General features: G+C 47.5%; 2 protein-coding genes across 8 annotated transcripts in view; one reads left to right on the forward strand and one right to left on the reverse strand.

Moving 5' to 3' along the window:
• Window positions 1-6,233, forward strand: part of OARD1 (O-acyl-ADP-ribose deacylase 1) — a 6,958-nt gene extending 725 nt beyond the window's left edge. The window contains exons 1-7 of one of the 7 annotated variants that reach the window (XR_013335336.1): window positions 242-717; window positions 1,349-1,428; window positions 1,922-2,066; window positions 2,992-3,050; window positions 4,096-4,208; window positions 4,762-4,829; window positions 5,571-5,632. Coding sequence is in view for 6 of the 7 variants with exons in the window: in XM_077765000.1 (XP_077621126.1) it covers window positions 1,390-1,428; window positions 1,922-2,066; window positions 2,992-3,050; window positions 4,096-4,208; window positions 5,571-5,673 (459 nt within the window). In the remaining variant the exon portion in view is untranslated. Of the gene's footprint in view, window positions 1-225; window positions 718-1,113; window positions 1,256-1,348; window positions 1,429-1,921; window positions 2,067-2,991; window positions 3,051-4,095; window positions 4,209-4,761; window positions 4,830-5,570 lie in introns of those variants that run through there. The other 6 variants (XM_077764999.1, XM_077765003.1, XM_077764998.1 and 3 more) reach the window with 6 other exon arrangements.
• A 2,222-nt stretch (window positions 6,234-8,455) lies between these two features.
• On the reverse strand, window positions 8,456-19,697 carry APOBEC2 (apolipoprotein B mRNA editing enzyme catalytic subunit 2). The gene is made up of 3 exons (XM_077764805.1): window positions 19,558-19,697; window positions 11,229-11,789; window positions 8,456-8,825 (listed from the first exon to the last, which is right to left on the reverse strand). Exons 1-2 carry the CDS (start codon window positions 19,695-19,697, stop codon window positions 11,249-11,251), a joined length of 681 nt encoding a protein of 226 aa, XP_077620931.1. The 3' UTR covers window positions 8,456-8,825; window positions 11,229-11,248.
• Window positions 19,698-22,954: the final 3,257 nt, after the last annotated feature.

A 22,954-nucleotide genomic window follows, 5' to 3' on the forward strand; every position in this document is an offset into this window, starting at 1 on the left:
CGAAACCCAATCAGAGGCTCCAGCCGCCGCTGCCGCCGCCACTGCCGCTGCCTCGCAAAATGGCGAACCCGAACAAAGGGGAATCGGGCCTCCCTCCAACCGCCTCCGCGCAGGCGCCTCTGAGACCACGCCCCCTAACCCCAGCATCTGGCTCGCCCCACCCCCAGTTGAGGGAGCACCGCGCAGGCGTTCCCTGAAGCCACGCCCATTTCCCTGATTCGACACCATCTCCAGTAGAAGGAATACGCAGGCGCCTTCTGGACGCGCCAGATCCTTGAACTCAAACACCGCCCTAAACATAGTACGACGCAGGCGCTAACTCTCTTCTTTGCCAACTGCCCACCCCCTTCTCTGCGGAGGCTGGAGACACACCCCTGGGGCTAAGGCGCAAGCGCCGTTCTTCCCCACTCGCGGTGGGCTGTCTCGTTACGCATGCCCGGGCGGCGGCGGGACATTCCACGGATTTTACCGCCGGAAGTTCGGCGGACATTACCAAAGAGTGCGAGTTCGGCTAGCTTGCTAGAGAGGCTTGTTTCCGCCCCGCTCCCGGGTGGTGGGCGGCCATTTTAGGTGCGTGCAATTAAGGGCTGTGGCGGGATTGGTTCTGCGTCTGAGTTCGTCCGCCGCTTCCCACCTACCAGGGCTGGATCCGGAGCCCTTCCCCGCGGGGCGGGACCTCGCAACGGCCGACTCCTTTCCAGGTGAAGGGTAACCCCGGTACGTTGTGGCTTTGAGCGAGCTTTACCGCTACTTCCCACGGGACCTTATGACAGGCCCTACGCCCTCGTTGACCTGCCCTAGGGTGGGAGACAGAACGAGAGGTCTCTCTCGACTCCTTCTCGGTTCCCCCCCCCAAGGGCAGATGGGGGTGAGCCTTCCTTGAGAGGCCGCCTTCCCTCCCCCCCGCCTGCGGTTCGGCAGTACACTCCCCTGGTGTAGACACTCCTCGGTCGCGGCTCAAACGGATTGTGGTCAAGTCCCTCCCTTCATCTTCTGTGCCAAACCCACTGGGGAGATACTTTTGGTTTTGCAGAGAAGAGAGTCCTAAATTGCCTCGCGCGGGCGCGGAGAAAGGAGGAGGCGCGTCTTAGGGACCGCCTTTTCTTCCCCTGGCCGAGCGGGGCGCCCCAGGAAAGCGCGAAATGCGAGCGGGGCCTGGCCGCCTCCAGGCCTAGCCATTCTTTCTCATTCTTGCTCCAGAAGAGTTTTGTATTATTTCCTAGAGGCTGGACGAACTCCCATTCAGCGATAAATGGTGGGGGAAGAAAACTACCAAGTGGGTGGTCAGGGCAATTTGAATATAATGCGTTCAGGCTGCCTAAGCATTTTTCCTTTTCCCTTCTCCTAGCTAAGGAAACACTTAAGGTCTGGAAATAGCGACTCAGTATCATGGCCGGCAGCCCTAATGAAGATCCAGAAGGAAGCAGAGTGCGTAACAACTGTTAACTTATTGGTGAACTGAAATTCAGAATAATTAAGGTCAAAAGCATAAACACTTTAATTAAAGACATAATTGAATTGTCTTCCGCCCTCCCCCCCCCAGCTGATTTGCTTCAGAAAGGCTGATACAGTAATAGGCAGAGACCATGATCACTTTCCTTTATACATTTGATGTAGTTAACTCCTTAAATTCTGCAGATTTGGTTTTATTTCTTTTTTAATGTTTATTTGTTTTGAGAGAGCACGCGGGGCGCATCCCAACAGGCTCCACCCTGTTTTGCAGAATGACTGGGGCTCAGTGTCAAGTCATGAGATCATGACCTGAGCGGAAATCAGGACGACTAAGCCACCCAGGTGCCCCTACAGATTTGGTTTTAAGTCAAGGAGGGGCAGTGGTGGGGAGCACAGTAAAAGGAAAATGAAAGAAATGTCTTAGTGTTTTTCTGTATCAAATAAAACTTTTCCCTTTTTCACATTTTAGATCACTTATGTGAAAGGAGACCTTTTTGCATGCCCCAAAACAGACTCTTTAGCCCACTGTATCAGTGAGGATTGTCGGATGGGTGCTGGAATAGCTGTCCTCTTCAAGAAGAAATTTGGAGGGGTGCAGGAACTGTTAAATCAACGTGAGTTTTGAAAAACAGCATTAACTAGTCTGCCTTGGCTAGAACATCTTGATCTTCTGTTATAGTTTAATTATTAGACAAGGATATATATTTGGAGAGGGGGTTCCTAACCACTGACAACTTTAACTCTTCCGATTAAGGTTTTCCTCTACAAAAATGGCCTACAGTTTGGCTCTTTATCACACCAAACTTGAGTTCTTGTAAGTTTCTGATCTCTTCCTGTATCACAAAACTTTGATATTACTTCACTTTTCCGAAACTTTTAATCAACCGAAGTGCTTAACCAAGTCCATTTGGCATTCAAGATCCTGTTACCCATATTTTACTTCTCAAAGAGAAATTTAGAAACCTCTTCATTACAGATCCTTCCTGTCACTTTCTACCAGTGATTTTAAACCAGAGATATGGGTTAGAATCACCTGCAGAGCTTGGCAACAGCTGCTCGGATCACAGTCCTGGCTTATCGGGTCAGAGACTTCACTGCTGATTCCTTTAAAACAGTTTATACTGCTTTTTATTGTAGTTCTTTGTAAACGGGACAGCTTCCCTTCATTGAAAGCTCTTCAGTAATTAGGAACTTTTACACATCTCTGTGCTCCATAATGCTTAACACAGTAACTCTTTGTATGTAAAAAATGGTTATTAAAAGTGTTTTAAGTGAATAAGCAAGGGCGTATTTGAAAATATGGGCAGGACAAAAGATGGGGTAAGAAAAAAACAAGACTGAGAAAATGGAGAAGAAAGCTGGGAGTTAAGTAAGGCTGATAAGGAGCAAAGTGTTAACAGAGACAATAGGTTTCTTCAGAAATGAAATTATTGTTTGGTTCTGAAGTCACATCTGTAAAGATTTCATTTTAAATTGAAGAATGCAAGTCGGTGTTGTCTTTTTTAAATACCTTTCTACTATTAAATAACTTTTTCATAGAAAAGAAATCTGGAGAAGTGGCTGTTCTGAAGAGAGATGGGCGATATATATATTATTTGGTAAGACAAGGGTCAATTCTTACTGTGTTCTAAGGACTGGATGTGGGCCGCTGCATTTGTGTTGCTCGTGATGTTCCATTCTAGACAAACAAAGATGGCAAAAACCTTCTGATTGCATGCCAGCTTAGATCCAGTGGTGGTGGCTATTTGGAGCACTGTGTTAGAAAGGAACACGAGGCTGCATCCCAGCTTGGCTGGAAAGAGTACTGTGACAGCTATCAAAAACCTGTGTTCTAAGATTTGGAAAAATTACGGATGTCACCCATGCCTGAATTCTTTCCTTTTCTTTCTACTGTGAGATTGAAACATAGTATCTCAAAAGATGGATTTCCCAAAGGAGTTTTTCTTTCATTCTTCCCTATCAGATGCAGTGCCTAGTAGTACTTAGCTCCTTTCCTGCTTTCTGCCTCAGCGTGGGATTCTTTCACTGTCCACATGGCCTTCAGGTCCCGGAAGGGTTACGGCTTCTTGGTGATGGTGCTGAGTGACTTAGAGTAACCAGCCCACTACAAGTCTGATTTGGACAGCATGCTGAGTGGGGACATGTCATAAGCCTTTGGGATGTTGTCCTTAAGGTCAATGTGACTTCCAATCTTGTTTGGAACAATACATTTCTCTGTTCTTTATAGAGAAACAAAAAGCAAACAACCATGGTTTCTAAATAAACAGACTTAACAGGAAGTTTTCAGGTGGTATGGGTTCTTCCTTGTTACAGATAAATTGCTTATCACTTGGAAGTGGCACAAAGACTTTGACCTACCTTGCTTAAAAACAATAGACAATAGGGCACAGCCTACTAATTTCCTGGGCTTCTTGGGAAAAGGAAAGGTTATTACATGGCACTATCTGGGTTTCTTGGGCCCTATTTAGTGGATTTTCCTGAGGGCCTCCAGTAAATGGAAGGGACAGTATGAGATCTGTCATCCTGTTCTAAGCAATTATGGACTTATTATTTTAATGATCAGTATGTTGGGAGAATGTGATGGCTTTTCTTTGACTATTATTTTGGACTAATGGCAATTTTAAATTCATTCTTTGTACTCAGATTACAAAGAAAAGGGCTTCACATAAGCCAACTTATGAAAACTTACAGAAGAGTTTAGAGGCCATGAAGTCCCACTGTCTGAAGAACGGAGTCACCGACCTCTCTATGCCCAGGCAAGGAAATTCAGGGCCCCGAATGAATACTTGTAATCGAGTGGAGAGCTTTGCTGTCTTACCGGAAGACGAAGAACTTAAAAGCTTTACTCAGAATATAGGCTTAAAAGTGGACAAATTTAAAAACTTTTTAAAAATCACTGGTGAACCAGTTGTCAGACCTCAGGCCATGTTCTACCCATTTCTTAGCCTGTGTTGAATGAATCAGGATAATTAAAACACACTACCTACTTAGTGGGGAGGACATGTTGTTGAGTCCCCTTTGTTGAATTTGAACATCTGCGTAAGGCCGAGGCTCTCTTCTTGAAGCAGTAAAAGCTCAAGAACCAAGTCTGAGCAATTGTGATTTTCTTCTGGGCCACTTCAGGTATCCCAAACCTGTTAATCTGGTTCAGAAAAAGTTGTAAATTATCACTGCCTTTTAATATACATGCTTGTTTGTAGTTAGTGTGGGTAGTAGCCAGAGGATATGTCACTTAGGTAACATCCCTAGCTATTAGGAACTAAGGGGAATGACATTGGGGGTTCAATATCCTCTTTACTTTCTTTTTAGGAAATAGGCTTGGGGTCATTTCTCTTCCCATCGGTCTAGTTTTGAGTCAGTGCTGACCATGCATGCAGGTTTGTTCCAAGCTCCATGTTACTTAAAAATGTGGCTTCAAGGTCTATCATCTTACCTTGGGCTTTAATGTATTTGTGTCTTATGTATCTGAACTGTTGGGTGTTTTTATCACAGTTTTTTTTCAGGGATTTAATTATCAGACTGCATGAAATGAGCACTTTTAAGTCTTTTTTTCTGTAGGGATATTGAGGATCAGTAAGGTAACATCTTGGAAGGAAAGGTGCCAGAGTTTTATGGGCTGATTGAGGTTTTTCACCAGGGTGTTGCAAAGACCTGAATTGCAATCAGCTCAGCGTTTCCCAACATTTCATTTTGATTTCCTTTTTGCAGAGATCCTGTCCTTTGTTCCTCTTTTTATCTTCCTTCACCTTCCCCCAATTCCTTGATCATAAGCATATTTTAAACATACAAGCTAGTTTTTATCTATAGATTTAGAAGGAGAGTTGAGTCTCCCATGTCACCGCAGTTATACATTTTCTAAATGTAGCCTCAAACAATTGAGAAGTGGTACCTTATTAGGCAAAAGAGAAGTGACAGCTATTGGATGTTGGGGCTGTCTAGGAACAGCCTTAGGTGACTCACAATAGGAATGAACTTGCAGACTCCCACTGTAGCTGCCTAGGTGTGAGGCCAGATCACTTGTCTTTATGCTTTCAGTGGGTGCAGCCTAAGGGAAGTGGAAAGAAGCGACTTCCCAGATAGCTTCATCACAACCAGGGGAGACGTTTTGTCTTTTTCAGGATTGGATGTGGTCTGGATCGTCTGCAATGGGAAAACGTATCTGCAATGATTGAGGAGGTGTTTGAAGCAACAGACATCAGAATTACTGTGTACACACTGTGAACAGATGGGCGCTTTGGATGTGTCCACATTCTCCTGTATCATCCCTACTGGACCATAGCACTGGACGAACTGGCCTATTTAAGTCCTTGGTCAGGGGAAAGTTTCACATGAAGCAGTCTGTGTCACACACAGGCGAGACTTGGATTGCTGTATTCTCATGATTGGACTGGGACTCTGGAGGAGGGATTGCTTGGGAAATGTTGCTGTGATGTTTTCTGCAAGAAGGTAAGGAGTAGATGGCCTGATAGGAGGCAAGGAAACCAGATGTTGGGCCTCTGACCCGTTTGCTCCAGGATACTGCCTGACTTGTTTGGCTTGCCACTAGGTGGCAGCATTGATTATACTTCTCTGCTGTTAAAGAGAAATTTCAGGAAGGAACATTTCAGTTAATTTTGCATCTTTTGTCATTTACAAGTTTGCTTAGTATTATCCTTATGTCACATTCATCCTTGGAGAGAGTGATGGGTTTTGTTTAAATTACAAAAATGAGTGTTCTGTTGTTAACGAGACATTTGTGGTGACAGAAGTGGAAGAATAAATATGTTTTCTTTTGGGGTCAATGAGGTTCTGTGCACACATCTGTTGTTCTGAACCTGGGTAATGGAAGATTCGCCCGAAAACTAATTGGGAATAATCAGACAAAGGGTCCAGGGGGAAGAACAGCAAGGTGAGAAGAAACCAGATCGGTGGGTCAGTATTTCCGGAAAGGCAGGTTTAGAATCCCCTCATGGCGAACTTGTCCTCTCTTCTTCCACCACATAGCTTCTGTGACTGAACGTGTTTGAATTCAGTCATGAAACAGACGAGATAACATACATTAAATGCCTGCTAAATTGCTCAGGGCAGAATAGTGACTTAACAAATCAGCAGCTTTCAACAAAATCCTTACAAATCTTTTTAAGAAAAAGGCCCACTTCCTCCAGAAATTCTAGTTTGGTAGCTTGGGGGCGGCTGGGGGGATGGCTGTTCCTTTGTGTTTTTAAGCAGCAGAGGGTTGTGATCCACAGCTGGGATGGAGAATAATAAATATTACTTCCCTTTTCTTCCTAAGAGAGCACCACTTTATCCACTCCCATGGTCACAGTGAAAGGATATATTCCTGGATCCAGTATCAAAGGTGTTGGGAAAACTAGTAGAATTTTCTATTTTACCATTACTATGGTATGGTATTAAAACGAGGGTACCTGGCTGGTTCAGACAGTAGAGCATGCGACTCTTAATGTCAGGGTCGTGCATTCAAGCCCCATGTTGGGCACGGATCCTACTTGAAATAACAAAAATTAAAAGGGACATGCCAGGGGGCCTCAGTCAGTTGAATGTCCGACTCTTGGTTTTGGCTCTGGTCATGATCTCATGGTTCGTGGGTTCAAGCCCCGCATCACCATGGAGCCTGCATGGGATTCTCTCTCCCTCTCTTGTGACCCTCCCCTGTGCCCTGGTTGCGTGCTGGCTCTCTCCCTCTCTCAAAATAAATAAGCTTTTTAAATAAAGTTAAAATAGCGAGACCAACTTGATTTTCTCCCTAGAGTGGAATTCTGGGTCTGTCCTAGGACTTGCTGCTTACCCAAGGGTAAAAGAACTGGGTTTCCGAAGGGGCTTGTTGAAACACTATGGAAACACCAGTTAAATATAATCTTTGTACTTTAGACTTGTGTGTTCTTATCACACTGCAGCCTGATCGGCAGCAGTTTCAAAAAGTACTTCACTTTTGTATCTCTGGGGCACACAAGTTCATGTTGTGGTAGGGGTGGTGCAAGGCCAAGTTCATCATTAGACAGGCTTTTCTTGAAGCTTCACTTCTGTCCACATATGGTAAAACGGAAGGAGGGAAAAAGAAATATCTAAATACATAACACAGTGAGTAAATGAGAGTGGGATGGTAAGAGCAAACTTAGAATCAAAGTATTTTGTTTAGGCAAATCTTCCCTTTTGGCTCCACACATGGATTTTGTAGGCTTGTACATTTAAAGGAATTGGGATATATTTTTCATGGATTATGAGCTTTGATGATTCTTTGAACAAAGACTAGTCTTGTGGAGGACTGCCTGTAAGTGGGGTTCTGGGACTCAGCAGGGATGTGATAAAGTGCTTTGTCATTTGCAGATAGTCTTGGGGTCAAATTCTGATGACTTATCGCACTTGAAGCTTGGAAAGAAGAGGCATGGCCTGACAGAATGAGTACATTATTCCTGGAAACCTAGTTAGAGTTTGGCAAACATCCAGAAATTCACCTATGAAATTTTGCTTCTCCAAAAGACACTAGCTTTTAAAGAAATGAGACAACACCATCGAGTACCACATACCAACTACTCCTACAGTATGTGTATCCGAATTGAAATCCTACTTATCTTCTCCTTAATCAAGATACTAATTACTTATTAATTGGCAAACAGAACATGGATATCTTATAAATATATTTCCCCTGCCTTTTGTTTCACCCTCTGCCATATCCCTTGTCTTCAGAGAAGGGAAAAGGCACTCATTTACAAGTAATCACAGAAGAAAATACTTGATAAAGGTCAAGATTGGGGTGGGAAGTCCGTCTAGGAGAGTCAGTATCCTGTGTTGCCTGGATGAGCCCTGGATTAAGCCTCCCTTCCACTTTCTAATATCATGGCTTGGCTCAGAGCCTGGGAACATCCCTATTCCTAGGATTGGTTCACTGTGCATAGTAACCTCTGAATGTCCAAGTTCCTTAAAAAACCTGGTCACAGAAAGACCACACCACTTCTTTTATTAATGTTGCTATCTTTTTTTTTCTTAAAAAAAAAAAAACCACCATCTTAAATGCATATCCAGACATATTTCAAAGATCTGCACAGACGTTAGGTTTAAACATTAGGTCTGAGGCTCTTTACCTTAAGCAGCCCATGTGGGGAATAATGAGGCCCTTCAGACCGACAGATGCCTGGTGCCCATATATGGTTGTCATTTCTTTCCTTGCAACTCACTTTTCCTCTTTCCCAAGAGCACCCTTAGAGCCATGGCTTAAATGATTTACAGCATGAACAGTATACTTAGAGTCCTTGGAGGGCCTGTGCAGTAGGATTGGTTGGTGTCCAGTGTTGTCCAGCTCAAGTGGTATCAGGAAGTCAGACATGTCCCAGATGGCCATACATGTCACTGCTGTCTTCTGGTGGCAGCAGGCAGACCTTAGTGAAAAAACAAGAAAGCATGTTACTGAGAGTTCTGCTGGCCCCAATGAAGAGTTTCTTTTGAGTTGAGGTCTCTGTGTGCCCTCTCCAGCAATCTCTGAATTTCTCCCCTGGAGTCTCCTGTGATTTCCATTGTTCCCAGCGTTAGGTTTGCTGCACTCATGTTTTTGGGTGCTTCACACAGGAAAACCCCAGAAGATCCCTACTTTAATTCATTTCTCTTATGTTAGATATATGGTTAAATCCTATTCAGTCATTTTTTTTTTTAAAAAAAAGATGGAATAAGAAATGTAAGGCAAATTTTCTTTAGCAAATTCCCATTTCTTAGTATTTTAATTAAGGAGAATTGTTCTTTAGGGCTTTTAGATTACAACTCGATTTTATGCCAGTTTTTTTTTTTAAACTCGGTACATTTTAACCTTTCTCTTCAGGAACATGAATAACTCAAATAGAGTACAGGGAAGTATGTTAATGGGTCCAGATAATACGGTTATGCACTAATGGAAAGAGGTTTATAATGTGGAACATGTCCAATAATATTTTATTTAAAAATAATTTGACTTGGAAATGGACTTTCCCCTCAAACTGATTTATCTATTTAACTTCGTTTAGATTAGCATTAGATACAACCCTCAATTATCCAAAATTAAAAGCTCCTTTTAATCTGCCTTGAAATGCTTAATTTTTATAGATTTAGCTATCTAATTATTTGGCTTAATGGAAAAACAACGCACGCACACATGCACACACACACACCTCTGAAGACTCAGCTGGTTAGGCAGCTGGGAGAGGTGGACTGTTACTCGGAGAGGGATCTAAGAAGAAAGTATACTCTAGTAAAAATTAAGCTACCAGTCATCATCACTCTGGAGTCAGCGAAGGGTTTATAATCACAGAGATAGCACCTACACTAATATAGTCTTCAGGAATTTAAAAGTCAGTTTGGTATTGTCAGAAGTCACCCTTGGAAATCTGTTTTTATCACTCCTCACCACCACTAGCGCGGTGTCTTATTTTATGTAAGCAGAGTACCGCGTGGCATTACCTGACCATATTCTCCCTGAATTCAATGAATGGACCTTGCTTTTTGTAAGAAACGGACAAAAATCATGTCCTCTTGGACTGGCGAATGCTCAGCCGGAGAATTATCAGGCACCCTGTGTGCATGTCTAAGAGTAGCCCTCTGGCAACATTGAGCTCCAGAACATTGATATTTCCAAAAACGTGTCTTTGAAGCCACATCTTCTCTTAAGAATACTAAGGGCGAGAGCCACCAAGAAGAAATTGAATAGCTTCATGGAAACGCGCTGCATTCGTGTTTTATTAATAGGTGAACTGTTCCGGAATATAAGCTGGGAGGAGAGGGTGGTAAAAGACCCTTTCTTCATTCCTGGAAGATTTTGATCAGTAACTCAGGCCTTGTGAACGGACTTGGTTATAGCATTTCTGCAGGAGCAAACTAGATCAGACCAAACTCCAAAACAAAGTTAACGAAGGATCTTTTACCCTCTTTCCTGAGGGTAATTGGCCTGTTTCTGTGAGAGTCTAATTTACCCTCAGCAAGAGGCCAAATTGGCCTTAATTGTGTCCTAATTATTTGCTTAAATAGCTAATCTTTACTTCCAGTTCTATCACATCTTGATGTCTGTAGGAGGCTACTTCTGAGCTGCTGTCTCATTTACAGACATCTTTTTAACCCTTTTGCTATTCCTGCATACAAGAACTTGTTGCTGTGTTATCCCCATTCCTGAAAATGGCATTTTTCTAGGAGTTCCTCTGAGGTCTTCTCAAAGTAAAAAAAAAAAAAAAGTTCTTGCGTTACACATTCACCCAGAAATTATTGGCCTCCTTCAAGGCCGAACCATTTATTTGAAAACATGAAAGCTTCTCTGGCAAAATAATAATGATAATGATAAGTGGCATACGAATCCATCTGGGGACTTTCAAAAGTACCTGAAATGAAAAAATGACATCTGAAGGAACGAAAAGCCTACATTACAGGACAGCGGAATGGGGAGACTGCAAATAGGGGTGGGCACAGGGCATCCAGAAGAGGTCCAGAGTTAGTGAGTCTGGACTCATGTCGGTGGGGGCATGCGTGGGGGACTATCTGACCACGCAGGTCACTCAGCCTCGCCAAAGCTTGCGGATTCCTATCACCTCTGAGTGTTGGAAAGTTCGTTTGCTACAAAAGGGTAGGAGCGAAAAGGCTTTAGGGAGAGGAACGTGGAGTTCAGAGAAAAGGAAAAGGCGGGGATCTTCTAAAATGTGTTTCCAACCACCCCAAGGCAGAGAAAGGAAATCCGTTCCGGGCCAGGCCCAACCTCCCGCGCTCGCGCCACCTGCCCTGCCTCCAAGCTTGGACCCGAGTTCGGGGCTCGCAGGGCCGCCGGGACTCACGTGAGGCCGGGCCGGGCGGCCTACTTCAGGATGTCCGCCAGCTTCTCCTCGTAGTACAGGAAGTTCTCCTGAATGTCCTCCCAGGGCTCAAAGGCCTTGGCCTCGCCCTCCTGCTCCACAAAATTCTGCCAGACGTACTCGAAGTCCTGGGGTTTCATGATCCGCAGCCTGCAGCCGGCCTCCTTGAGCTTGCGCAGCGCGGCGCGCACGTCGGGCTCCTCCCACATGAAGAGGCGGCCCACCAGGATGAGCAGGCGCAGGTTCTTGCTCTTGCCGAGGGTCCGCACGATGCGGTCGGCGCAGGAGGCGCAGGGGCTGGACGACACGTACCAGGTGACGTTGTAGCGCAGGGCCGGGTCGCAGGCCGGCAGGATGGTGTTGAAGAAGGCCTCCTCGGCGTGGGCGGCGGCGTGCTCGTCCTCCAGGTACCCGCGGGTGGCCTGCACCTGGCCTCCCTTGCTCTGCGCCTCCACCACGTAGCACAGGAAGGTCTTGTTCCGCCCGGAGCTGTACTCCACGTTCCGGAACTGAAACTTGAAGAAGTTGACAGGCAGCCGCTCCCTGTGGGGCGAGGGGGCAGAGGGACAGGGGAGAAGAGAGAAGGGTGAGCGCCCGCGGCCCGGACCAGCCCGGGGCAGGTGGCTCTCCAGCCTCGGTGCGTCAGAGACACGTCGGCTCTCCCTGTCAAAGCCGGCCTTGCCCAGGCTAGCGGCGGCGACCGCGCGGCGTGGAAGAATCCAGAAGGGTGTATCTGGAGCAGAGGAGAGAATTTGGAGGTGAGGGTTCAGGTCACCTCAGTCGGGAGGGTCTCCAGACGCCCCACCGTGCCTCCAACACACAGCACACTCCTGCATTTCTAAATCAGTCACTCGGGGGGAGGGAGGGGCGATACAGCCCAGTCACCCAGAGGACTCTACAAATATCAGTGCCTGGGCCGCACGCCAAGCCAATGAAATCAGAAGGTCTGGAGGGGGCCCAGGAACCAGCATTAAAAAAACAACAACAACCCTCCAGATGATTCTAATAGGTGGCCAGGTTGGAAAAGCCCTGTTCAAATAGTAGTTTTACAAAGTAGCAAGCATGTGAAATCTCTCATGATAGAGCAAGAGGTAGATTTTGCAGAACATTCCCTGCTTCTGTTTCTCCTCCTTGTCACTCATGGCTGTTGCGTCTCAGGCACAGGCTGGCCCACCATTCACAGTGCCCCGCTCTCCTGGTGACTGTTTCTCAAGTCTGTCTTTTCCCTCGGGCGAAAGAGGAGTTGGCACACAGTAAGCGTCCGAGAAGTTTATATTTTTGACGTCAGACCAGCCAAGAGTACCTTGATAAGATTTAGCTTGCATATAGTATTGAGTCATTTCCAAATCAAAAAAGACTTGGCCTCTGCCCTCCAGATGCTTATAATTTAGCAGCCCCACTCTGGCTAAAACAGAGAGAGCATTTTAATTTTAAATGCCTAGAGAGGACATGGAGGACATGGCATGAAGGTTTTTAAATGTTTAGCCTTGATTTAGGTGGCAACAGAAAATTGTTGCAGGCTCCTGAGTAAAGAAAGATGGAATAAAAGTGACGTCCGTGGGGGATGACGTGGTGGCTTTAGGCAGATAGAGTGAGGCTGGGGAAAAGCTTGAAGTTAAACAAGCCCACCTGGTATCTTAGGACGCCAGACTTGGTGATGACTATGTCTAGGGACTTCGAGGGCGAGACGGATGAGTAGGAAATGAAACCAGCAGAAAAAGACTGGGTTTGGGGGAAGTTTTGTAGTTAGAAGAAGGAGAGAGAAAAGGAAAGGAGCTAGAGAGGGTATCAGAGTTGATTGTTTTTATCTTTATGTGCATCTGCATGTGTTTCTAGAATAGGGAAGACTGTTGTAGGTTTGAAGGCCAAGGAGATGAGGAGCCTTTAACAGGAGAGATGGAAAATGTCAGGAGAGGAGGGGATTGCGTACCAGCTTGGAGAGGCTGAATGTTTTCTTTAAAAAACAACAACAAAACTAATCTCTGCAGTTGCCCCAGAAGATACCCTGTGGCAACCATGAACTCCGCTGATACTGCCCTACAAGCCTTCCCTTTCTAACTCCCAGGGCTACAGGGAAATCCCGGATGTCCCAGGGCCTTGTCTTCTTAAGCAGCCAGGTGCCAAAGAGCTGAGTAAACACGAGCTGTTTCCCTGCCGTATTCCCGCCCCCATGGCAAAAGTTGATCCACCCAAGTTTCCATATCTCTTGCTGTCAAGTTCAGTTTCCACTGTGGAGATGGATGTGTTTGAGGACCTGGTCCCAGGATTCCTTCGGGTACTATACTTAGCTCTCTAAACCCCTGTGTCCCTAGTTGAATGTGTTTATTATTTACTTAACATTTCGGGAGAATGGATGGCCTGATGGTCCCCCTCTCCTGTTTCCATCCCTGTTGGAAATTCACTTATAATGAGCTCTCCCCAATGAAAGTCACCCTTCAAGATCACTCCTGGATTTTACTGGTTGCTAAATGGTCCCTTCACTTTCCAGAGTGGCTTTTTTTCCCCCTCCTGAGCAGCACAGGATGTACCTTTCTTGTCCAAACACTTGATGCTCTTCAAGGCCATTTGCCAGACACCCCCCTCCACCCTCAGATCTCATCCAGAGCCACCCGTATGGTGGATTCTCGGGCAAAACCCTTGGAAGTATTCTCAACTGTGTGGCTGGTTGGGGGCTTCACCCATAGCTGCCTGCATGGCCCCTCGGGTTTCCTTCTGGAGCCCCGAGAAATATTGCTCCAAGTTCACCAAATATAGCCCAGCGAGAGTATGAATTTGGCCCAGCATGCAGCTATAAGTTGGCTAGCTAGTCTGAGGCTGCTACTTCTCTCAGCCTCTCTTAAGCCCTGATGCTTTCCCCTCCTCCTCTTCCCTTTGCAGGAGGAGAAGACCCAGAGAAACCTGAAACCCAAGGGAGAGGAAGAAAGTTCACCTCTCTATAAATATCAGTTTCCCACCCCTCTTGCCAGCAGCCCAATAGTCTACTCTGTGTTTCAACAGGGCCTTCTGGACTAGGTGCTTAAGGAAGGGAAATGCTTTCAAGAGGCCAACGAAAGTCAACATTAATATAAAAGCAAGGGGGAGTACGGGGAGCTCTGGGTGGCTCAGTAGGTTAAGCTTCTGACTTCAGCTCAGGTCATGATTACACGGTTCGTGGGTTCGAGCCCCGTGTTGGGCTCTGTGCTGATGGCTCAGAGCCTGGAGCCTGCTTTGGATTCTGTGTCTCCCTCTCTGTCTCTGCCCCTCCCCTGTGCGCGCTCTCGCTCTCTCTCTCAAAAATAAACAAACGTTAAAAAAAGGGTGGGGGGGAAGGTCAAGGAAGATCTTGGGTCCCAGTCTTTCCTTTCAGCTTGTTCAAAAACTGGGCTTGCTTGGCTTCTCAATGGGCTTCTTGGTTTTCCAGAAGGAGCATAAGGGGCAAATGAGGTTCTTTGGGCTTTGCACAGGCTGAAACAGCCAGGCCCTGGAGGGGAACAGAGGTGGAAGAGGTCTGAAGTCTCTCCAGGGAGCTAGACAATATGGCCATCTCGAGTGATTTTATAGAATCACAAAATAAGTCAACACTGTTATGCCTGCTCGTGGAAGGAAGGAACTAGTGACACTAATTTCTAAGGTAATCACAAACATCTTTTTTTCCTAGTAGCATGATGCCTGAGTTCTACATTTCCTTATAGCCCTTGCTGTCGCCCCCAGCAGGTGTTTTCTTGCTGAAGTTGGGGGGGCGGGATTTGTGCATGGGTCTGTTGGCGTGGTGGTCAGGAGAAGCATGTGGGTAGCAGATTTCTTCACCTGGGCTCAGTCACTGCTTGAGGCACAGAAACCAAGAGTGTTATTCCTTCCCTCTTTCTCCCTTCTTCAAGCACCACATCCTCATACTTTCTGCAGACAGGTCAGTCACACTTCCTCTGCAGAGACCCAGGCTACTGGGCATTGCAGTTCTCTAGGCAGAAAACCAAGAATCCTAATATTTGGGAAAGAACATTTGGAGCATGGTCAGCTTGATGGAGGGAGCAGGGATGTGATCAAACGTAATATCTCTATAACGAATGTTTCTCACGTTCACATTTAAAAATATTTGCGTTTCCTCAGCGGAAATCTATATGGTGAAAGAAAGCAACCCGGAAGGCAGCAGAGGCTGGTCTCAGATTAAACATTTGCTCCAAAATAATCCATGGAGTGGAAAATCTACTCACAGGTCATTGAGTGATGACTTGTCTCAGCTTCCCTCGCCAGACCTTTCATGCCCTGCTCAAGAGAGGCAAGAGTTGCTGGTTTGGGTTTTCTTCTCCCTATTCCAGACCACTTTCAAAGTGGATGCTGAGGAGTGGGCACGGTCAGAAGGAGACGAGAAGCAGAGAGCTCTAACAGCCTGACTTCCTAGAGCCCAGACCGGGTTTGCTGGGCGGCTGGCTCCTGATTTGCAATTTTGGATGGGATTCTGCCCTTGGCAAGCCCTGAGCAGCTCCCTGCCTTTTTCCTGGGAGGCACTGTCCTCACGCTGGAGCTTTGACCTTCCCCCAGCCTTGGTGGAAACCAGGGAGGCCAGAATCAGTGGCTGTCTCCTATTCTTTCTGCAACAAGCCTTCCCAACATGCTCTGGAAACCGGGGCGAGGCATGAGGGGCTTGTGGCATCCACAGCGGAATTGAAGGCTTGCCATCCCTTCTCCTCTGAACCCTGCCTGTCCTCTCTGTGTTCCCTGCGTGGCCAGAGCCAACCACTGGTAGCTAAAGAAGTGGTTGAAAGGAGAGTCACTGCCGGTGCCCTTTGTCTCTGTTCCGTGCTAATCCCTTTGATAGCAGGTTCAGCTTTATGCAAAACCGTACACAACACAACTAGAGACCAACAAAGACAAACACACAGCCAGGAGGCCTGCTAGGCAGAGCCACAGTGGCTCATCGCTGGGATGGAGAGATGAGGAGACAACTAATTCTGATGCCCCAGAGCTTCCCTCAAGCATGCCGAGTCAGAGGCAGGCACCAACCCGTGGAATTCTCCCCTACACAGAGCGCTGCTGGGTCTTCACGTATCCTGAACTGCTCTCCTTCCAGAAGCTGTCCCCACAATTAGTTCCTTATCCCGACACCTGGCAGAGAGCCTAACATAAAATAGGTGCTTGTTCATTAGTCCAGTTATTTACTTAACAAATACCTATTAAGTGTCTATGAGGAGGTTGGCACTATTTTTGGTGCTACGGATAAAGAAGTTAAAAGGCAAAGTCCTTGGCCTCATGGGAATTAAATACCAGTGGGGGAATGGGCAGTAAATAAATGATTCCTATTAGGTAAATATTTGTTGAATATAAAAAGCCTCCTATTTATGGCTTTTTTAGATGCGGTGTGGCAGTTTGGAGTCAGACAGCCCTGGGGGTTACGCCGAACTCCATCCGTTAACTGGGTAAATTACTCATCCCTTTGAGGCTTGGTTTTCTGATCTGAAAGATGGGTCGAGTGGTCCATCCTCATAGAGTTTGGACAATGGTCAACACTCAAGAAATTAAACCTGGTACTGAGGAATGGTGCCTTCTCTGGGCCTCAAATCGTACCCCTCAGAGCTCAATCCTAAGCATAACCAAACCTGAGCCCTCTCTACTCTTCCTCTTGTGTTTAGAGGGTTCTCTCTTTTCTTGGTGTGCAGGTTCAACACACAGTTCTTTGAGAGAAAGAAAGAAGGAAAGAAAGAAAGAAAGAAGGAAAGAAGGAAGGAAGGAAAGAAAAGAAAGAAGGAAAGAAGGAAGGAAGGAAAGAAAGAAAGCGAAGGAAGGAAAGAAAAAAGGAAGAAAGGAAGGGAGAAAAAAAAGGAAGGGAGGAAGAGAGAAAGAAAAGGAAGGAAGAGAGAAAGAAAGGAAGTCCTGATTTTTAACATTTGCTGATTTCTGTAAACACTCCCAATATGGAGGTTTCAAGAAACCAACATGAAGTCACTGAGTGCAGAATTGGAGAGAGATGCATACAGTCCATTCTTATCATGAGTTGGCCCTGGCACACCACGACAGTTTTTGACCTTTTTCTAGTACTTTCTGCCATGTTATTTTGTTAATGTTTTTAGGTCTGCTTTCTATCTTGAGTGCCCTATTCAAGCCAGAATCGTTGACAAGTGGGGCATACCTCCTTATTCCTACCTGGTACACCTTCCTCACCTCTGTTTCCTGAAAAGCTGCTCCCTCTTCTGCTAGTTTGGGGCCCAAATCTAAGGAGCCATGTAGACAGACCCATCTCCTCTGGGAGTCTCGGGTAGGAGAGGAGCTGGTTTTGCTGACCTCCTTGATGCCACGGTATCTGGAGAGGAAAGGTGGGGAAAGCTCTTCCCTCATCATGTCCCTGCACACACAGCCGCACCTCTGAGCTATTTTAAGCCATCTGTTTACCCAGAGGGGCCCAGGAGACAGATCTCCACAGCTGTTACTTGTGGCCAGGAAACTCTCAGGGCTCTACCTCCCTCCTGAACTGCTCTCAGAGCACCCAGAAAACTGCCTTGCTGCACCTCTCTTTCTGAGCTTTGGGTCAGTCAGAGAAGGCTCTGAGTCCCAAGACCTCACAGATGGAGGTAGGTGGAGCCCTGTTTGGGAAATCTGGGACCCAGAATGAGTAAGAGACCTTGGAAAAAACACTTGGCTGGAGTCAGAAGAAGTCCTGCTACCTGCTGGTTCTGTGGTCTCGAACAAATCACTCGATCTCCCTGACTCAGTTTTCCTATCTGTAGAGTGGCAATGATATAACCCCCTCTCCCAGCCCTGTGCTGAGAGTTGAATGAGCTCAAGCACATGGAAGTATACAGTGATTATAAAGCCCTGGACAGATGTAAATTGCGTCAGAGGATTTAACCCTTAGGACCAACTGCCCTGGGACCCCAAGCAGACATAGGCCAGTTCTGTTCTGGACCTTTCCTGCCTCTGTGCTAGGGAGACCACAGCACTGCACAGAGTGGGTGCGCACGTGCCTGTGTGTGACCCAGGGCAGCAGGGACCAGCGCTCTTAGGGGTTAGAAAGTGGATCTCTTCCATAGGGAGCCACTGGGATTGCGGCCTCCTCGCCTGGTAGCCCTAGGCCCTCCCTAGGTCTTTATTAGTCTGTGCTCCACTGTTCCTTTAATCCTAGGGGGAGGGTGACATTGGTCAGTTGAGCATGGGTGAGCACAGGTTCTCGACTCTTGCCTGAATTATTCTCTCAGGAGCTAGGATGCATTTTTCCCTCAGGTTCTCTTAGAAATCAGAAAATCTCTGAGCTGGAAGGGACCTTGGGGATCAACTTAGGGTAACTTCCTCATGTTACAAACGAGAAAACTAAGGCCAGGACTGGAAAATCACTTGCCAAACTTCAAACAGCAAGTCCACATGGCCACCTAGGGCTCCTCTGTCCCACTGAGGACATCATGCCTCCATTTTTCCTGAAATTTCTCCTAGTGTGGACCCCACTCTGTGGGCGTTGCCGGAAACTCCCATGAAGGAAGCCCTGGGGCCGGGGGTGGGGGGGTGAAATGTGGCCCTGTGTATCCCCTTCTCCTTTGCCTACGATCTTTGCCGCATCTTCTACAGAAGAAACAGAGAGGGAAGAGGAGGAAGGACCACTTGGTGTTTTTCCTGGAGATGGCATGATCTGGACAAGGCAGAGGGACCCTGTATGTGGGTCTCTCTTTGGGGCCTGGAGACCCTTTGCTCAGGGTCCTTGTCCCTCCGGGCTGTGGCTGAGGGTGGAATACCTCTTCTGCCCAGAAGCTCCTGGCCCCCTGACTGTTACCTGTGCTGTAACTATTGTTTCCCTGGAGGTGGACGTGGAGAACCCGTGGGCAGATTCAATTCAGTAAGGAAGAAAATGCGCCTCTCTCAGCCTTGGGGAAGGGTGGATCTGTTTTCCTGTTTTAGGCTCTTCCACTTCAGAGAGAAGCTCTAAAGAAAGAGTGAGAGCTATACGGATAGAGGAGGGGCCCTCTCAGCCCCAGAGAGAAGTCAGGGGAGGAGGTACTTTGGGGCCATATTTAAATATACATGTGTCATCCCTGTCTTTACCAAACTCCTTAGGACTAGACAGCCTGTATCTGGAGAGGTAGGTGGCATCCTGGTACCAGGAGGGCCCGGCGGTGGTTTCATCCTCTGGGCCCTTGCCTCCAAGGAGCTGCCCTCCCTCCCCTGGTTAGAGGATCCAAAGTGTCACCTGGAGAGACCAAGCCAGATTTGCAGCTGTGTCCCCCCGCAGCCCCTACCACGTGGCTGCAGGTCTGTGACCCCAACCCCTCCTATTCCCATCCTAGATTCCCCCAGCCTGCCCCAGCCCACGCTTTTCTAGCGAGAAGGACCCCGGCCCACACCCAGCTCTCACCCTGTGACGATCTCAAAGGGGGGCAGTTCAATCAGCTCCTTCAGCTTCTCAGGGTCCTCCAGATCTTCCAGATCCTCACCATTCTGGGAAGCAGGCGCCGCGGCCGCTGTGGCCGCAGCGGCCTCTTCTTTCTGGGCCATGGAGGGGTTGTGGCTCCTCAGTCACTGAGAAAGGGGAGAGGCGGTGAGTTTCCCGGGCCAGGGCCTGGCAGCAGAGCCCCAAGCAGCTGTCAGCAGCTAAATCTGCCTGGGGATGACGGGAAGAGGACTGGGCAGGCCAGGCTTAGTGCTCTCACCTCCTGGCCACAGGCTTTATAACCAGAGCCCTCTGCCCCTCCCCCAGGCGCTCGCCCTCTATCTTTTTTTAATTGAGTGACAGCGGGTGCCGGGATGGGGGGAATGGAAACTCTGGCCGTTAGTATCCCCTATTTATCAGTAGGCAAAGACAGGAAGCTGGCAGGTGGGGATGGCGAGGCCTGCCCTCCCTTACCCCACCAGCTCACACAAGTATTCATGCTCTCTGCCTGCACCTTACATCTTTCATTTCCCATGCAACCTTTCCAACTTCACTGGGGGAGGGGTGGGGGGGNATGCTGTCAGAGTGTAAGTAGGAGGAGGCTTGTGTTGAACGGGGTGCTTGCAGAGACCCGCCCCCCTGCTCCCTGCCCCCACCCCTTCAGCAGTGGGGGAGGGGAGATGCGGGTTCAGGAAAGGAGGATCTTGAGAAGGGGTAGGATAAGAGCTGCCGATTTGGAAAGAAACTGTGAGCTGTTACTTAAAGAGAACAGATGCCTATTTACCTGTTATGAACCCATAATGTGTGTGGATTTGGGAGTCTCCAATAGTTAGCGATACTGCTGATTACGAGCTCAGAGGTTTTGAAAGAAGACAGGCAGTGAGTTTCGTGGTTTATGTGTGAAATCAGACTTCAAGCTGTCAACAGCTTTGGGAGGCATCCCACATTTCACGTCGGGAAACTTGGACTCACGGAAGGGCTGGTTAAAGGGACTTGCCTAAGGCCATGCAGCCTGAAAGTTGTAAGTCAGGATTCAGACCCAGGCCTTTGTTCCCCAGAGGCCAAACATTTGACCTCCATGCTATGTTCCCTTTCGGTCAGTTCTTTATTCATTTAACAAATATTTATTGAGTATTTACTATATGCCAGGTGCTAGTTCATGGCACAAAACAAAACAAATGAAAATCCTTGCCCCCACAGAGCTTGAGGGGGCTGGACAATCAATAAGCTATATACATATAGGCTATTTGCTGGTGCAAAGTGCTAAGGAGAAAAGGCAGGTGAGGGGGACGGAAGTGTCAAGGGGTGAGGTTATATTTTTATAGAGTGGCCAGGGAAGGACTTTGAAAAGGAGACAACTAAGAGCAGAAGGTTTTGAGGGGGAATAATCATGTGGATATCTAAGGGGAAAGTGTTCCAAGGAGAGGAAGAGCAGGTGCAAAGGCCCTGGGGAGGGTGCATTCCTTGTGTGTTCAAGGAACAAGCAAGGACACCTGGGTGGCTGGAGAGTCCTGGGAGATGAGGCCAGAGAGATAAATATGGGCTAGATAGGTGCGACCTTATGGACTATTATAAGGGCCTTGACTTTTTCTCTGAGTGAGATGGGTAGCCCCTGTCTTTGAACACATGAGAACATGGTCTGACTTATATTTTTACAGCATCAGCCAGGCTGCTGGGTTGAGAATAGACCAAAGGTAGGAAAGAACAGAAGTAGAGGGACTAGTTATAAGCCTATTGAAAGTAATGAGACCTGGGGCCCCTAGAAAAATCTCTGAGCTGAAATAGCATTGGAAGATGGACAGATAACTTTTTGTAGGTTCACATCATGGGTGCTTAGTGGGAACCACAGGTGTTCATGTCTGGGGCATTGCTAATACTCTAGGACATTCTCAGGGCAGCGGAAGGCTGGCATCACGGTCACCTAGAGGCTGAAAGTGAGGACACTGAGAACACTGTAACTGGTTAGAACCAAGCTCCAAGTGGGGTTGAGTGGCGGTGATGGAAAGGGAGGGTACCTTTCCATGGTCTGACTAGAGAATAGGAGTCAGGTCAGTTCGGAGTATTGGGGGCTCTCTCCCCAGAGAATCCTGAGCAGCACGGTGCCCTGTAAGATGCCCAAGCATTGTGGTTTCCCTGGATGGTCAATTTCTATGCGTTGTCCAGGCATAATTACTACTCATGCCCCTTTTTCTCCCCATAGTGCTCTGGTATCGACAATCAACCCTATGGTCACCCAACCTTATAGGCTTAGTACTGAAAGCACTTGCCCAGAGATTATTTTTCTCAGGTGTTTTCCCAGGCATGTAAAACACAGGGTGGTGGTGGAAGTGGCTGGTCCACAAAGAAAGGGCAGTGATTGCAGGTACAAAGCAAACGCATGTTATTACTATTATGACCATCACACAGACGCACACCGTTTAAATGTGAAGGGCTCACTTCCTTTGTTTATTTGACCAGCACTTATCAAGGGCTCCTGCGTGCCAGGCACTATAGGAAGTAGCAAGAACACAGAGACAGGAGGTGCAGCCTCACCGGGAGCTCCCCGGATCCGTTGCATTGGGGGCACTTGGCAGGCACTCAAGCATGCATCATTTCATTGTGTTCTCACTCCGGTCTCACACGGGTGGGTATTATTGGCCTCGTTTTGCAAGTAGGGACCTGGCTTCGGGAAGGTGAAGTGATTTGTACAAGATCACACAGGGATTTAAGTCTGGGTTCTCTGAGCATACTTCTTATCCCCAGGACTGCACCCAGCCAGCTCTGATGAATACATGTCTTAATCCGCATTTGCATGTGTCTCTCTCCACTTCCAGGTCACAGCTAAGGTGAGGGACTCTGAGCAACCAAGGAAGAGGTCAAAAGTCTGGGGGGACGGAAGCGAGGAGGAGGGATTTTTTTTTCAGCGCCTTATTCCCCCTGTGGGGAAGACTTCCCCCTTGAGAACAGGGTCTCCTATTTTGGTTGTCATGTATCAGGATTGGGAAGTGGGGAGGGGGGAAGGAAAGTTCATATTCATGTCCCCATCCCACTCTTGATTCGCTACGTGATCTTGGCCAAGTCACTAAGCATCTCTGGGCCTCAGTGTTCCCATCTGTGATGCCAGCTAAGTGATGCTCTCTCTTCCAGGACAGTCAAATGGATGGAAGTGAGAAGAAGAGACAGGGCTGGCTCCCAAAGACCCATGGGGTGAAGACAACAGTGTGGTGAAAATTCCCTGACTCTGAGTGATGGTAGGAGCTGATGCAGGGGTAGACCCAGGCTGGTCCCTTTCTGAAGAGGGCACCCCTCGCTCCCACCATACCCACATACAGTTTTTCCTTTGAAGCTTTCGAGAGTGCCCTGGGCCCTCCCCTGGACTGATAACTAACTGACAGCTTCCTTT

The sequence above is a fragment of the Crocuta crocuta genome, unplaced genomic scaffold (genome assembly GCF_008692635.1).
Source record: "Crocuta crocuta isolate KB4526 unplaced genomic scaffold, BGI_CrCroc_1.0 scaffold44, whole genome shotgun sequence".
NCBI classification, from domain to species: domain Eukaryota; kingdom Metazoa; phylum Chordata; class Mammalia; order Carnivora; family Hyaenidae; genus Crocuta; species Crocuta crocuta.

What these genes read in the sequence shown, in the direction of transcription:
- APOBEC2 (XM_077764805.1), bottom strand. Translation starts at nt 19,697, where the DNA reads ATGGCCCAGAAAGAAGAGGCCGCTGCGGCCACAGCGGCCGCGGCGCCT. An exon ending in CCCTTTGAGATCGTCACAGG is followed by an intron (nt 11,790 to 19,557) that starts GTGAGAGCTGGG and finishes CTCGCCCCACAG; the next exon opens with GGAGCGGCTGCCTGTCAACT.